This window comes from Molothrus aeneus, chromosome 15, assembly GCF_037042795.1.
Source record: "Molothrus aeneus isolate 106 chromosome 15, BPBGC_Maene_1.0, whole genome shotgun sequence".
In the NCBI taxonomy this organism is placed as follows: Eukaryota; Metazoa; Chordata; class Aves; order Passeriformes; family Icteridae; genus Molothrus; species Molothrus aeneus.
In genome coordinates, this window is record NC_089660.1 from 6,772,969 (window position 1) to 6,784,966 (window position 11,998).

The 11,998-nt window shown below is 56.5% G+C and overlaps 2 protein-coding genes across 3 annotated transcripts; both read left to right on the top strand.

Moving 5' to 3' along the window:
- The first annotated feature begins 799 nt into the window (after positions 1–799).
- RPS14 (ribosomal protein S14) lies at positions 800–3,718 on the top strand. Its single transcript, XM_066560081.1, has 5 exons — positions 800–924; positions 2,130–2,280; positions 2,564–2,725; positions 2,909–2,985; positions 3,610–3,718. Exons 2-5 carry the CDS (start codon positions 2,132–2,134, stop codon positions 3,675–3,677), a joined length of 456 nt encoding a protein of 151 aa, XP_066416178.1. The 5' UTR covers positions 800–924; positions 2,130–2,131; the 3' UTR covers positions 3,678–3,718.
- Positions 3,719–7,798: 4,080 nt separating this feature from the next.
- On the top strand, positions 7,799–11,792 carry CD74 (CD74 molecule). 2 transcript variants are annotated; one of them, XM_066559911.1, is made up of 9 exons: positions 7,799–7,904; positions 9,082–9,257; positions 9,381–9,472; positions 9,561–9,614; positions 9,777–9,872; positions 10,096–10,186; positions 10,508–10,696; positions 11,010–11,095; positions 11,196–11,792. In XM_066559911.1, the coding sequence occupies exons 1-8, from the start codon at positions 7,834–7,836 to the stop codon at positions 11,081–11,083; spliced, it is 843 nt and encodes a 280-aa protein (XP_066416008.1). In that variant the 5' UTR covers positions 7,799–7,833; the 3' UTR covers positions 11,084–11,095; positions 11,196–11,792. The 2 variants fall into 2 exon arrangements, with proteins under 2 accessions (XP_066416008.1, XP_066416009.1); XM_066559912.1 differs by lacking the exon at positions 10,508–10,696.
- The last annotated feature ends 206 nt before the right edge of the window (positions 11,793–11,998 follow it).

The window sequence follows — 11,998 nt, forward strand, 5'->3', positions numbered from 1 at the left end:
TTGGTGTTCCCCATCCTTACTCTCCTGAGCACTTTTTAAATCACTTGGAAACAGAAAATATTGTCTTGCTGGACCACCTTTATGTAAAATTTTACAAACTGACATTCTTTTTGTTGAGGTTGAACAAACCCCCTCCAACACAGCTCAGGGAGGTGTTCCTGCACCATCACTCACAGTTCACAGCTGCAGTCTCTGCTTCTTCCATTCGCTGCCAGAGCTCCTGAGCGACTCACCGCGACTGAAAAGTCTCCCATTAGCTCCTTAACGAAAATATGCCACTCACACATATTAAACCACCACATACATCCGCCTGTGAGTGAATTCCCCACCAGCTCCTCGCAGTAAGGGCTCCGACGGGGACAAGCAGCTGCCTGCAGACCCCCAGGACCCCTCACCATGCTCAGCCCCGACAGGGGAGCGAGGAGGAAAGGCCTGCGCCCCAACCCGGCTCTAGCTGAGCCGGGGCACAGCCGACTGCAGCGGCGTAGCCGGGGGGAAGCAGGATGCTTGCTGGAATTACACCCATTTCCCTCCAGTTGTTTTTTAAACCTGTTCGTTTCCAAAGCTCTCCCGGGCTGGCTCCGTCTGGAGCGCAAACAGGCCCCGAGCCCGCCGCCATCTTGGGGAGGGAGCCGGGGGGAGGCCGCCGCCATCTTGGGGAGGTCGGGCCGGCGGAATAATTATTGTGTGCGGGGAGAGGCGGCCGCGCCATCCCGGGGAGACCGGCCCGGCCCGGCTCGGCCTCGGGAGGGACGGTCACGGTTTGGCCCGGCCCGGCAGGACCGGGACTGGGATGGGGACACAGCCCTGCGCCTGCGGCAGCGGACACGCCGCCTCCCGCCATCCCTTCCGGGTGAGGCGGTGACCCACGCCCCCTGACCCCGCTGCTTCCTTTCCGCGGCAGCCGCCGGAGCAGACGGGCAGGTGAGTCCGGGCCGCGCCGTATCCGCCGCCATCCGCCCGCCCGCGCCTCGCCGCCGCCTCCGCGCCCGCCTCCCGCCTTCGCGGGACCGGAGCTGCGCGGGGCAGCGCGCTGGGCGCGGGGGAGGCGCGCCCGGCGGAGCGGGGCCATGGGCCGCGGGAGAGCCGCGGGCTGGAGTAGCGGAGCGCCCGGCTGGGGCTGCTGGGCCCCAGGCCGGCCCTCCCCCGGACCCTCAGCGGTCGGGGCCGCGGCGAAACGCGGCGCGTTCGTCGCTCGCAGCTCGATGCCGGCGGTACAGCGTGTGCTGCGTGCTCCGTGTGGGCCTCGCTGGGCTGGGGAGAGCGCTGTCCGTGGAGCCCGTGCGCCATGGATGTGTCGAGGAGGGGATGTGGTACTATCGAAGTGGCCGCGCAGACACTGCTGTAAATCGATGTTACAGTGCCCGGGGCATTTGGTGGAGAGGACACGGCCGAGGGTGATCGTGGATTGTGTTTGGGTTGAGTACCTCGGTGCAGTGGCCGGACATCTCCCTTGTGCAGGGCGCCGGCTGTAGCGGGAGTTTGGCAGGAGAGGGCAATAGGGAACCGTTTTTCTGTGCTTGGGAGCAGATGCCCAGGATACGCGGCCATCAAACCGAGCACGGCCGAGTGCTGCCCCTCCTGTCTCCCATCGCTGGGGATGGGCTTCGGAAGCAGGAGACTTAGCTGGGCTAGTCCCAAGGATGTGGTTGGGAGACCAGTAACATGGAGGAATCCAAGCTGGTACTTAAATGACTGCAGACTCGAGGAATCCAAGCTGGTACTTAAATGTCTGCAGACTCGCGGCTTACTGACAATATTGGGTCTGTGTAATTGTTTGGTTTGGTGTTTTCTTTCCATAAACCCACATAACAAGGGGAAATGCTCAGCATTGCTGGTTATCAAGGAAATGAGCTCCCTTGTGCACTGTTGTGGTGGGACTTGGGGACATCAGCTGCCATGTAGTGCATCAGGAGAGACTCCACTAAACAGCTGTAGATGATGACCTGTGTGCCAGGATACAGCAAAGCTCGGAACTATGGGGTTTATAAGAAATGTACCTGTGTTTTGCCAGTGATAACTCATTTTTTCTTGCTTGGTAAAAGGTTGAAATAGCAGGAATTTCATAAAATTCTTTAACAATACTGAGAAACTACCAACACTGATACATCTCTTTTGTTGTTGTTCAGAAATGGCACCTCGTAAGGGCAAGGAGAAGAAGGAAGAGCAGGTCATCAGCTTGGGACCCCAGGTTGCTGAAGGAGAGAATGTGTTTGGCGTCTGCCACATCTTTGCCTCCTTCAATGACACTTTTGTCCATGTGACCGATCTGTCTGGCAAGTGAGTATGGGACAGGCATCACCTCCCTGCAGTGCCCAGCTCCTTCGGGTGTGAAAGCAGAAACTGGGTTTGGCAAGAGGTTCCACCAAAATCCTTGAGTTTCTGCTGAGCTTCATGCATGGTGCATATACATGAACTGGGTGGCTTGGTGAGCTCTTCTGATCAAGATGGTGTTCAGAGTACTGTGTGGCTTATTGATCTGTTAACATTAAAAAAAATAAGTTCTGGCTTGGGGAAGAGCAAGGAATGGCTTTCTTTTGAGCATCACCTTTTCCTTCTGTAGGGAAACCATCTGCCGTGTGACCGGTGGGATGAAGGTGAAGGCAGACAGAGATGAGTCCTCTCCCTACGCAGCCATGCTGGCAGCCCAGGACGTTGCCCAGAGGTGCAAGGAGCTGGGCATCACTGCCCTGCACATCAAGCTGCGTGCGACTGGGGGCAACAGGTACAGCAGGAGGGCTGGGACACCGATGGGGACATGGCTGTGAGGGCTGATGGTGAATGGGTGTGGAACACCAGGAGAGTGGTTTGGCATGGGGAAAGTGTGGCTTTCATATTCCTGGCTGTTTGTAAACTGTGTTCAGTTTCTGGGTCATTAAAGAGGTTGTTGGTTCTGACTCTCCTCCAGGACCAAGACTCCTGGACCCGGTGCTCAGTCAGCCCTGAGAGCTCTGGCTCGCTCTGGAATGAAGATTGGCCGCATTGGTGAGTGAGGGAAAAAGGGATTATTTAGTGAAATGATTGCTCTGCTTGGTCTTAACTTGGGGACTTTCTTCATGGCCGCTTAGGTGGCATCAATGAAAGGATTTAATGTAAACAGATCCTTACATTGACCAGTAGGTGGTGAGAGCAGCACTCAGAACCCAGGTTTCTGTGTGCAGGGCAAACCCCAGCTTGGAGCAGGTTGCTGCTCCTCCTCTGATGTCATATGGCTGTTCTGTCACCTAAAAATACCTTGTTGGTCTTGGTGACTCAGTAATAATGGAGTTCTCCAGCTGTTGTAGGGAGAGTCCTGAACTTTGTGGGGAAATCACAAGACGGAGTGGTGGTGGTTGTGCTGAAAATTCTTCAAGCATCCTGTGTTTCTTCTGAACTGCTGTGGCTGCTTGGTTTGAGTGGGATGGGAGATGGGAATTTTTGCTTGCACAGCATCAAAGCCCTGGATACCCAGCCTGTGGCAAGTTCCCAAATACCTTCATGGAGAGTTCCTTCTGCACATGTGCAGCTGTTGTGGCATCCAGGTGCTGAGGTGTTGGGTGATGGCTGTGCCCAGGTGGTTTCTGGGGGTGCCTCAGGAAGGTAACTGTGTTCTGGATTCTCTCCCTGCAGAGGATGTCACCCCCATCCCCTCCGACAGCACTCGCAGGAAGGGTGGTCGCCGTGGACGTCGTCTGTAACCAGCGCAGCACCTTCTGTTATTAAAGCTCTCTTAAACCTCTGTTTAACTCTGTGTTTTCTTACTGGGGTGTGCTCAGAAGCCAAGGGGCTTCAAGTAATTCCATCCAGTGATGGCTTGTGCTATGGAACGAGGCCTCTGGCTTGGAGGGGAACCACGCTGGTTGATCCAAAGCCACAGGGGTCTTGGGCTTCATATAGTAAAGGCTGCTTTTAAAATGAGTCATGACCTCTTGCATCTCCTGGAAAAGAAAGCTGGGCTGGGAACGAGCAACTGCTGCTGGATTTTCTGCAAAATGTTGCTTAATGCATCACTTCCCTTTTCTGTGGAAAAAGTCCTCTCTGCCTGGATATCTGTTCCTAAGCCAGCATTTCCTTTGGCGCAGCCATAGTGTTTTATTTGTTATTTTATATGTGGCCATGGAAAATATTAGAACAAACTTCCCTTACTGTCTTAAACGTGCACCATTTGCCATTCAGATCACTTTTCCTGTCCTTAAAGTGGTGGTTAAACTCCACAAGGAGAAGGTGTTAAAAACATGAAACCAGAAGCAGCTCAGCCAACATGGAGCTGAAGGAGTGGGCAGGGCAGAGGAGAGAGGAGGGAATGGGGCACTGTTACCAACAGCTCCGCTCTGGTTTTTGATACACTTTGCATGCAGTGAAAGCTGTTGCTGTTCTTGTTGGCCACGCAGGCGTGGCACGTCTGAGGGCATGGCGTGGCACGTCTGAGGGCATGGCGTGGCAGATCAAGCAGACAGGGTTTCAGGTTCCCTCCTGCTAGTGGGGTTTTTAGTTTGTTGCAGTTTTGCTGGTTGGTTGGTGTTGGGTTATTTTGTTAGTCATGGTTTTTACACGACGAAAAGCCACAGTACAAGATTGGATGTAGCACTCAGTGCCATGGTTTAGTTGAGGTGTTAGGGCTGGGTTAGACTTGATGATCTTAAAGGTCTCTTCCAGCCTGGTGGTTCTGTGTGTTCCCTGTGAGTTACTCTGTCCCAGGGGACATCACCATGGTTATTTCATGGGGCACATCTGGGGAGAGCTCTACAGCAGAAATCCAACACAGGACCTTTGCTGCAGCAAAAACTCAGCAGGCTCTGCTCATCTCTCAGTGCAGGGGGAGGTGTTTCCACTCACTCCCTCTGCTGCCCACCCTGGTCCAGGCTGGTTCAGCCTCTACCAGATGTAGAAAGGGGAAGGTGTCTGCTCCACGGGAAGGTGGATTTGCTCTGTTAACCCTTAATCCTTGGAAGCTGGAGCTGTGCAGGTGCACACAGGGCTGGCTGAGCTGCGTTGCTGTACACCCAGGCTGTGCCATGTGCTGCTCTGGCAGTGCTGTGCCATGGGCATGCTGGTGCCTGGGCTCACTGCACAGTTAAAGGCAGAAATTGCTTTGATTTCTTAGCTGACCTGACGTCTTTGAAGCAGTTTCCTGTGTTGATGCATAACCCCAAAGAGGAAATGATGAATGAGGAAGAGAAACCAAAGCCCCAGCAAAGAGCACCTTCCTGGCTCATGTCCTGGGGCTTTCTGGAGGGAAAGGCCCTCCTGTCAGAGTGGCATGGATGGGTCTCCTGGCTCTGGGCACTCCCTGGCCTCACCCAACTGGCTTGAGTGATTGCCTGCCCACCCTGTGTCACCCCAGCAGGGATGCTCATCCTGTGGAGGGCATGGGGCTGTTCAGGGGCTGTGCTCCCTCCCCAGACACAGTCTGTGGTCATTGGTGAGCCCTGTGGCTCAGCCTTTCCCCTCAGGTTTGCCCAGGGCTGGTCCTGTGCTGCTGAGGGCGTCACCTCAGGCTCGGTGGGAAATGTGGGTCTGTGTGTTCACCCCGAACCTTTGTGCAGGGTCTGGGGCTGAGGGCTGCGAGACAAGGCCCAGCTGGGGATGAATGGCTTCCTGTGAATGCCCACTGGGTTATTCCACCTCACTGCCTGAAATAATTGCTCTGCTGGCCTGGTCCTCATCAGAGTCCTGAAATCACTCCTTGCTCCAGATGGCTTTTTTGTCCTCAAAAAAGGCTTGTGAAGTTTTTGATGGGCAGCACTAAATACAAAGCCTTGGGGTAACAGGGTGGTGACAATTCATTGCCAGCCTCAGGTGATGGGAGAGTGAGGAGGGTCACACAGGATGGAAGCTGCTCTCTGAAAGTGTCTTTGTCTTCCCTGGAAAACTGGTTCACAGACTGAGAACCCACCGGGTGTCACAGCCCTGGGCAGAAAGTTGTGTGTGAAGCACTGAAGAGCTGACTGGAAATGTCTGCGTGTGGAGCAGGGCTTAGGGCTGACATTCCTCCTCCAGGCTGGGGCTCAAGGGGCTCAGCCTGCCTGGGAAGGGGATGTTCCTCACCCCCAGGTTATCACCCACGTTTGTGGTTTGCACAGCCAGCCCAGCTCCATGGAATCGCTGAGGTTTTGTTTGTGAAGTTCCTGTTCAGACTTTGTCTGGTTCCCCTTATGGCTGAGGCTGGTCACGGAATGCACCAGGAGCGTGGCCTCCAGGCAGGGATTGTGGCCCCAAAATGAGGAGCTGAGTGGGGGCTGGGGCTGTTAGGAAAACCTGTGTGTCCCCCAAAAGTCCCAGTGCCCATGAGGGCAGAGACAAAAAATGTATGGAAGGCTTTTGTGTTCTTTCTTCCTCCCCCCTTTTTTTTCTTCCTTTTTTTACTTCTCTTTTTTCCATTTTCTATCAGTCTCCTCTCCCTTTTTATTTTCTTTTCAAACCCCTCTGATGGTTTCTAAACACAGCTTTATTACTGGCCTGGGGTGAGGCTGATGGACACCCTGGGGCAGTGCTGTGTGAAACCCTGGGTGCCCAGGCCTTTCTTAGCTGGGTTGCAGGGTGGGGATCAGGCTCCAGGTGCCAAAACCCTTCCCCTGTGTGGGGCTGCAATTTCCCACCAGGAAAGAAGGAGCGTTATCCCACCACATTTCCTCCAGGAACAGCACCTGCCAGGAGACCCCACCCTACCAAGTGCTTTGAAATGATCCCTTTGTCTGCTCTCCCAGGGCTGTCCTGCCAGCTGGGAGGCTCAGCACTGAATCAGGAAAAGAAATGGAGTCTCTGAAACATGTCCCTGCTCGCCCCAGGGGGTTTGCCAGGTAACCCGTGGTGCCTGGTTAGGTAGGGGGAGGTAGGACTTTCACCTCCACATTTGCAGTTTCACTTTTGGCTGAGCTCTGGCCATGGCTGTGCTGAGTCCTGACACTGGAGCCAGCTTGGTGCTGGGTTTGGTGTGACCCTCGGCCCAGCATGGACATGGGGGTCTGTTACCCCTGGGCTGCTCTGGGACATTGTGTAACACCTCCAAAATCAGCATTATGGGATGGATGGCTGTTCCTGCCCGTGTAACCCTTGTGGGCTGTGGGGGGCTGGAGACCCTCATTGCCCCACTCCCCCTGGTGCTTTGGGATCGCTCACATCGAGGGGCTGCTCCTGCTCTCTTGGCTTCGGGGGTTCAACCCCTGGAAGCTGCTGCAGGCAAAGCAAAGAGGGTAATGCTAGAAGGAAGGAGGGCTTGAAAGCCCTGATCCTTTAGCCACCGTCCCCTCAGCCTGAGAAGTGCTGGCCAAGAACCCCCACACAGGGAGGGTCCAGAGTGACCCTCAAGGAGGGGCTTGAGCCCAAGTGCAGCTTTTCCCCAGCAGCAGGGGAGGGGGTCAGGGAGGAGGGATGAACCCTGGCACTGTGCCCCCACGGAGGGTCCTGCTCAGCTTTTGGTGTGGGGGTCCTCCCCATGGTGTCCCACCCCCCCTGTCCCAGCTCTGCACCCCACTTCCTTCCTCACACCTTTCCTCTCATCCTCCCCACTGCCACCCCCCTTTTCTCACCTCCTGCCTCCCTGGGGGTACCAGGGCCTCTGGGCCCCTGGCACCGGTGTCACCAGCTGGGCACGGTGACCTGCTGGTGGCGTGGGGTGGGCAGTGAAGCCCCACAGAGCGGCTGTGGAGCTCAGGACTGTGCCCAGCATAATTTCTGAACTGGAGACCTCTGGAGCAGAGCTCTGCCTGACAACGAGTGATGCAAGTGCCAGCAGCCAATAGCGCTTTTTTTTTGGCCTCCCCCCCCCGGGTGTCCGGGCGGGGTGGGGACCCGAGGGTATTTCCAGAAGCCTCCCTCGGGGTGCTCATTGTGTTCGGGGAGCCCAGCGGAGCCATGGCTGAGGAGCAGAGGGACCTCATCTCTGACCGCGCCAGCGGTGTGCTCAGCCTTGGGGACACCCAGAGGTGCCACTGCTGGGGACACGGGGATGGGGCACACGGGGAGGGCAAAGTGGGCACAGTGAGAACGTGGAACAGGGGGGTATTGCGTGGTTGTGGGATGGAAGGGGATACAGTCGGGTCAAGGGGGCACAGAGTGATTATGGCGCAGGAGATGGGGCGCAGGCTGTGGGAATGGGGCACTGTGGAGCTAAGAGGGCCGTGGGAAGGTCTGTGAGGCAAGGCAGGGGCACGGGGGGGCTGTGGGATGGGGGGAATTGTCTGGCGGTGGGATGGGAAGCATGAGGCGGCTGTGGGAGGGGAACATGGGGCGGCTGTGGGATGGGGGAATTGGGTGGTTGTGGGATTGGGAGGGCACGGAGTGGCAGCGGGATGAAAGGGGTCACTGCACCGCTGGGCCAAGGGGACAAGGCGTGGCGGTGGGGTGGGCAGGCTCACAGGATGGGAGCCATGGCTTGAAGCTTTGGGGGAAGCAGCTCTGTGGGAAGAGGCTGTGGGACAGGCAGGATGACGGCGTGGCCATGGGGCAGGAGCGGACCCTGGACCCGAATGGCTTTATGGGGCTGCCCCCCCATGTCCCAGCTCTTCCCTATGTCCCAACCCCCGCGGGGGGACACCCCACCCAAAACTTGCAGCCAATCAGAAGCCCTGGAGCGGTGACGTCACCAGTCACCAGGCAGACGCCCGCGCAGCGCGTCCCGCTCGGGACTTGTCCCTGCGCCGGGCAGGGTCCGCTCGTCCCCGGGCCGCGGGGACAGGGGGTGATGCCAGGCACCGCTGCACCTCGACAGCGCCACATTCAGCCAGCGGGGCAGGATCTGGCACAACATTTTAAACAACATCCAATGAGTCGTGTCCTCTGCCCCATGGACCGGCGAGATTCCAAGTGGCTTCATCATCCCGCAGAAGGCGATGCCCAGAGTGATGCTGTTCCCCAAAATCCCCTGTCCCGTGTCCTTCGGTCCCCCTCTCGTGTCCCCCCTTCCCCCGCCCCCCCTGTGGGTTTCGCTTCCCGGTGTGGAGGGGTGCTGAGGTTTCACTTCTGCTCTCTGCGATGGGGGAATTTGCATTTGTCTGGCTGCAAACCCTCGGGACAGGAGTGTCTGGGGCCGAGAGGGGGTGACAGCAGGATGTCACCTCCTGCTGCCGCTGGGCAGCTGAGCTCCCTGTGCGTGTCCCGCAGGTCTGCGCTGGGGCGCAAAGCCGCCTTCTCCACGCTCTCCATCCTGGTGGCGCTGCTCATCGCCGGCCAGGCTGTCACCATCTACTACGTGTACCAGCAGAGCGGGCAGATCAGCAAGCTGACCAAGACCTCCCAGAACCTGCAGCTGGAGGCTCTGCAGAGGAAGCTGCCTGCCAGTCAGTAGCCCCAAGGGCACCAGAGTGCTGGGAGGTGGAGGGGGAGAGGGGATGAATCCCTCCAGGACCCTCCAGGACCACCCAACCCGGCTGGGTCCCCTCACAGTTCTCCTTCCTCGGCAGATGCCAAGCCAGTGAGTAAGATGAAGATGGCCAAGGCAAACACACCTCTGGCCATGAATGTCCTGCATCCTGCGTCCTTTGAAGACATTTCGGTAAGAGAAGTCCACCACTGCTTGGCACTCCTGCTGCACTCAGGCCTTGCTGCCGTGCTCACAGTGCCCCTTTGCCTTTTCTCTTAAGTTCAAGGCCCCTGCTAGCAACAAAACCGAGGACATCGTGAAGCACCTGCTGCTGGTAAGGTCCCCTGCTCCCTGCTGGTCTGGGGTCCCTCAGGGTGCTCAGAGCTGGTGGGAGCTCTGACCTCCTGCAGCATGTCTGGCTGATACCAGCAGAACTCCAACCCACACCCCCCCCACCTCATTTTTCCTTGCCCTCACTGTGGTGGTTGCTCTACAGCAAGCAGACCCCAGCAGGAAGTTCCCGGAGCTGAAGGACAACCTGATGGACAACTTGAAGCACCTGAGAAGCACCATGAATCATATGGACTGGAAGGTCAGTGCTTGTCACTGTCATCCTGTCCCACCTGCCTCCTGTCCAGGAGTGCTTTGGGAAGGGACATTTATCAGGACGAACAAAGCCTTAGCCAGGCTTGGGCTGCTCCCACCCAGAGGAGGGGATGGTGTTCACCACCTTCCCTGTCCAAGAGCTCAGGACATGGCTCCCCTGGGCTGAACTTCCCCCATGCCCATTAATGTGCTGGACCCTCTCATTGCAGTCCTTCGAGTCCTGGCTGCACAAGTGGCTGCTGTTTCTGATGGCCAACAACCCCCAGTCTGAGGACCGCAAGACAATCCCAGCAGAGAAAGGTACTGGGGATGGGACTGCAGAGCTGGGCACAGGCAGGGAGATGGTGGCACGGGATATCTCACATGGACCTATTTGTTGTGTGGGGAACCCCTGTTTTGTGGCTGTTAGGACATCACAGAACATCTCTGCCTGTAGGGCATTTGGGGTGAACAAAAGGCTGGAGCCCCACCCCAAATCCTCCATCCCTGGTCAGACCAAGAACCTCAGAAAGGTCCCCGAGCAGGGGCTTGTTCACCTTTAACTGTTTGTGGACAGAATCTCCTGCTGAGGGGAAGGGCCTGGGGGCTGATGGAGTGTCCCCTCCGTTTCTATTGCCCTAGTGCAAACTAAGTGCCAAGCAGAGGCAGCTTTTGGGAGCGATCTGCTGGGCCACTTCCGCCCCCAGTGCGATGAGAACGGCGACTACCTGCCCAAGCAGTGCAACTTCTCCAGCGGCTTCTGCTGGTGCTGCTACAAAAATGGCACCGAGATTAATGGCACTAAAACTCGGGAAAAGCTGGACTGCCCTGGTAGGTGGCCAGGGAGGAAGGAGTAATGTGCATGGACTGCTTGGGAGCTGAGCTAGGAGAGGTGGGCATGCAGGCTTCAGGGGGCACCCCTCACCCATCCAGTGCCAGTATGTCAAGGCCTGAAGGGATCCCAACACCGACAGCCCCCCGTGGGTAGCTGCAGCTGAGCTGTGCAGTCAGGGTTTTCCATGAGCCCCCCTTGCCCCCCACTCAGCACTGGGTGCAGGTTCCCCCCTGCTGCCCTCAGAGGGATGGCGGTGGGTGATGGGGCAGCCCCAGGGTCCAGCACCCACATCCTGCGCTCCCTTTGCAGGCACTGCTGCTCCCAGTGCTGCTGCTGGCACCCCAGACCCAGAGGAGATGATCTTCTCTGGGGTCGATGTGTGAACCCAAGCAAAGGTGAGTGTCCAAGAGCCCCAGAGTCCTGGGGACTGCTGGACAGGGGTTTTGGGAAGTCCTTGAGCTGTTTTACTGAGTACCTCCTTTTGTTCCCCCACAGAAAAGTAGAAGAGGATGCCAGCAGTTGCCTTCAGCATCCCGGCTCCTTCAGCTCCTGGCTAATTTTTGAATAATTTTTTCTTTTTCTGCTCTTACATTGCTTTTCCAAGACAGTTAACAGTGGGCATCCCCGGGCACCCTTCCCTGGCTGCACAGCTGCCACCACCATCAGACAGAGTCCCCTCAGAGGGTGGGTAGAGCAGGCTGGAAAATGATTTCAACCACCTCAGATCCATAAATCCTGTTCTCTTTGACTCGACCTCCAACAACACCCAGGCAGCAGTGCAGCTCAACGCTGCTGAAGAACTTAAGCTTCCTTAGACTGAACAGATATTAAAAGCAGCAAAATAACCCCCACCAGCTTCTTAACTGATTGCTGTAGGCTGGAGCCCTGTTAGATTCCTGGAGTAAATGGGTTTTTATTCTGGAGTGCTCAGATTTGTACATAGAGATTCGCCTACAGCCTCAGCAGTGGGTAACCATAGGCAGAGGTGCTTCTTGTTTTCCTGAATATATCTGATTGTTCCTTTACAAATGATCTCACAAGCTAATAATCTCAAATAAACTTTTGAATAACAAAGCCTTGTAAGCAACTCCAGCAGGGCTTCGTGTGCTGTTTGCAGCTGTCCGAGGTTATAAAGAAATGAAACTTAACAAAAAAGAGATAAAGAAAAATCTCTGCAGGCACTTGGACAGCTGTGTCTCCACCCAGGACTGGCTGTGTTCCTTATCCCATCCCTTGTTTGATTTCATTGGGACCCTGGGGTCCTCCTGCCCCAGACAGGCAGACCCTGGGCTCTGCTC

Bases quoted from the DNA above. Each gene is read 5' to 3' on its own strand.
- RPS14 (XM_066560081.1), top strand. From the start codon at position 2,132: ATGGCACCTCGTAAGGGCAAGGAGAAGAAGGAAGAGCAGGTCATCAGC. The intron at 2,281-2,563 runs GTGAGTATGGGA...TTCCTTCTGTAG, and splicing joins GTGACCGATCTGTCTGGCAA to GGAAACCATCTGCCGTGTGA. The intron at 2,726-2,908 runs GTACAGCAGGAG...ACTCTCCTCCAG, and splicing joins CGTGCGACTGGGGGCAACAG to GACCAAGACTCCTGGACCCG.
- CD74 (XM_066559911.1), top strand. From the start codon at position 7,834: ATGGCTGAGGAGCAGAGGGACCTCATCTCTGACCGCGCCAGCGGTGTG. The intron at 7,905-9,081 runs GTGCCACTGCTG...CGTGTCCCGCAG, and splicing joins AGCCTTGGGGACACCCAGAG to GTCTGCGCTGGGGCGCAAAG. The intron at 10,187-10,507 runs GTACTGGGGATG...CTATTGCCCTAG, and splicing joins GACAATCCCAGCAGAGAAAG to TGCAAACTAAGTGCCAAGCA.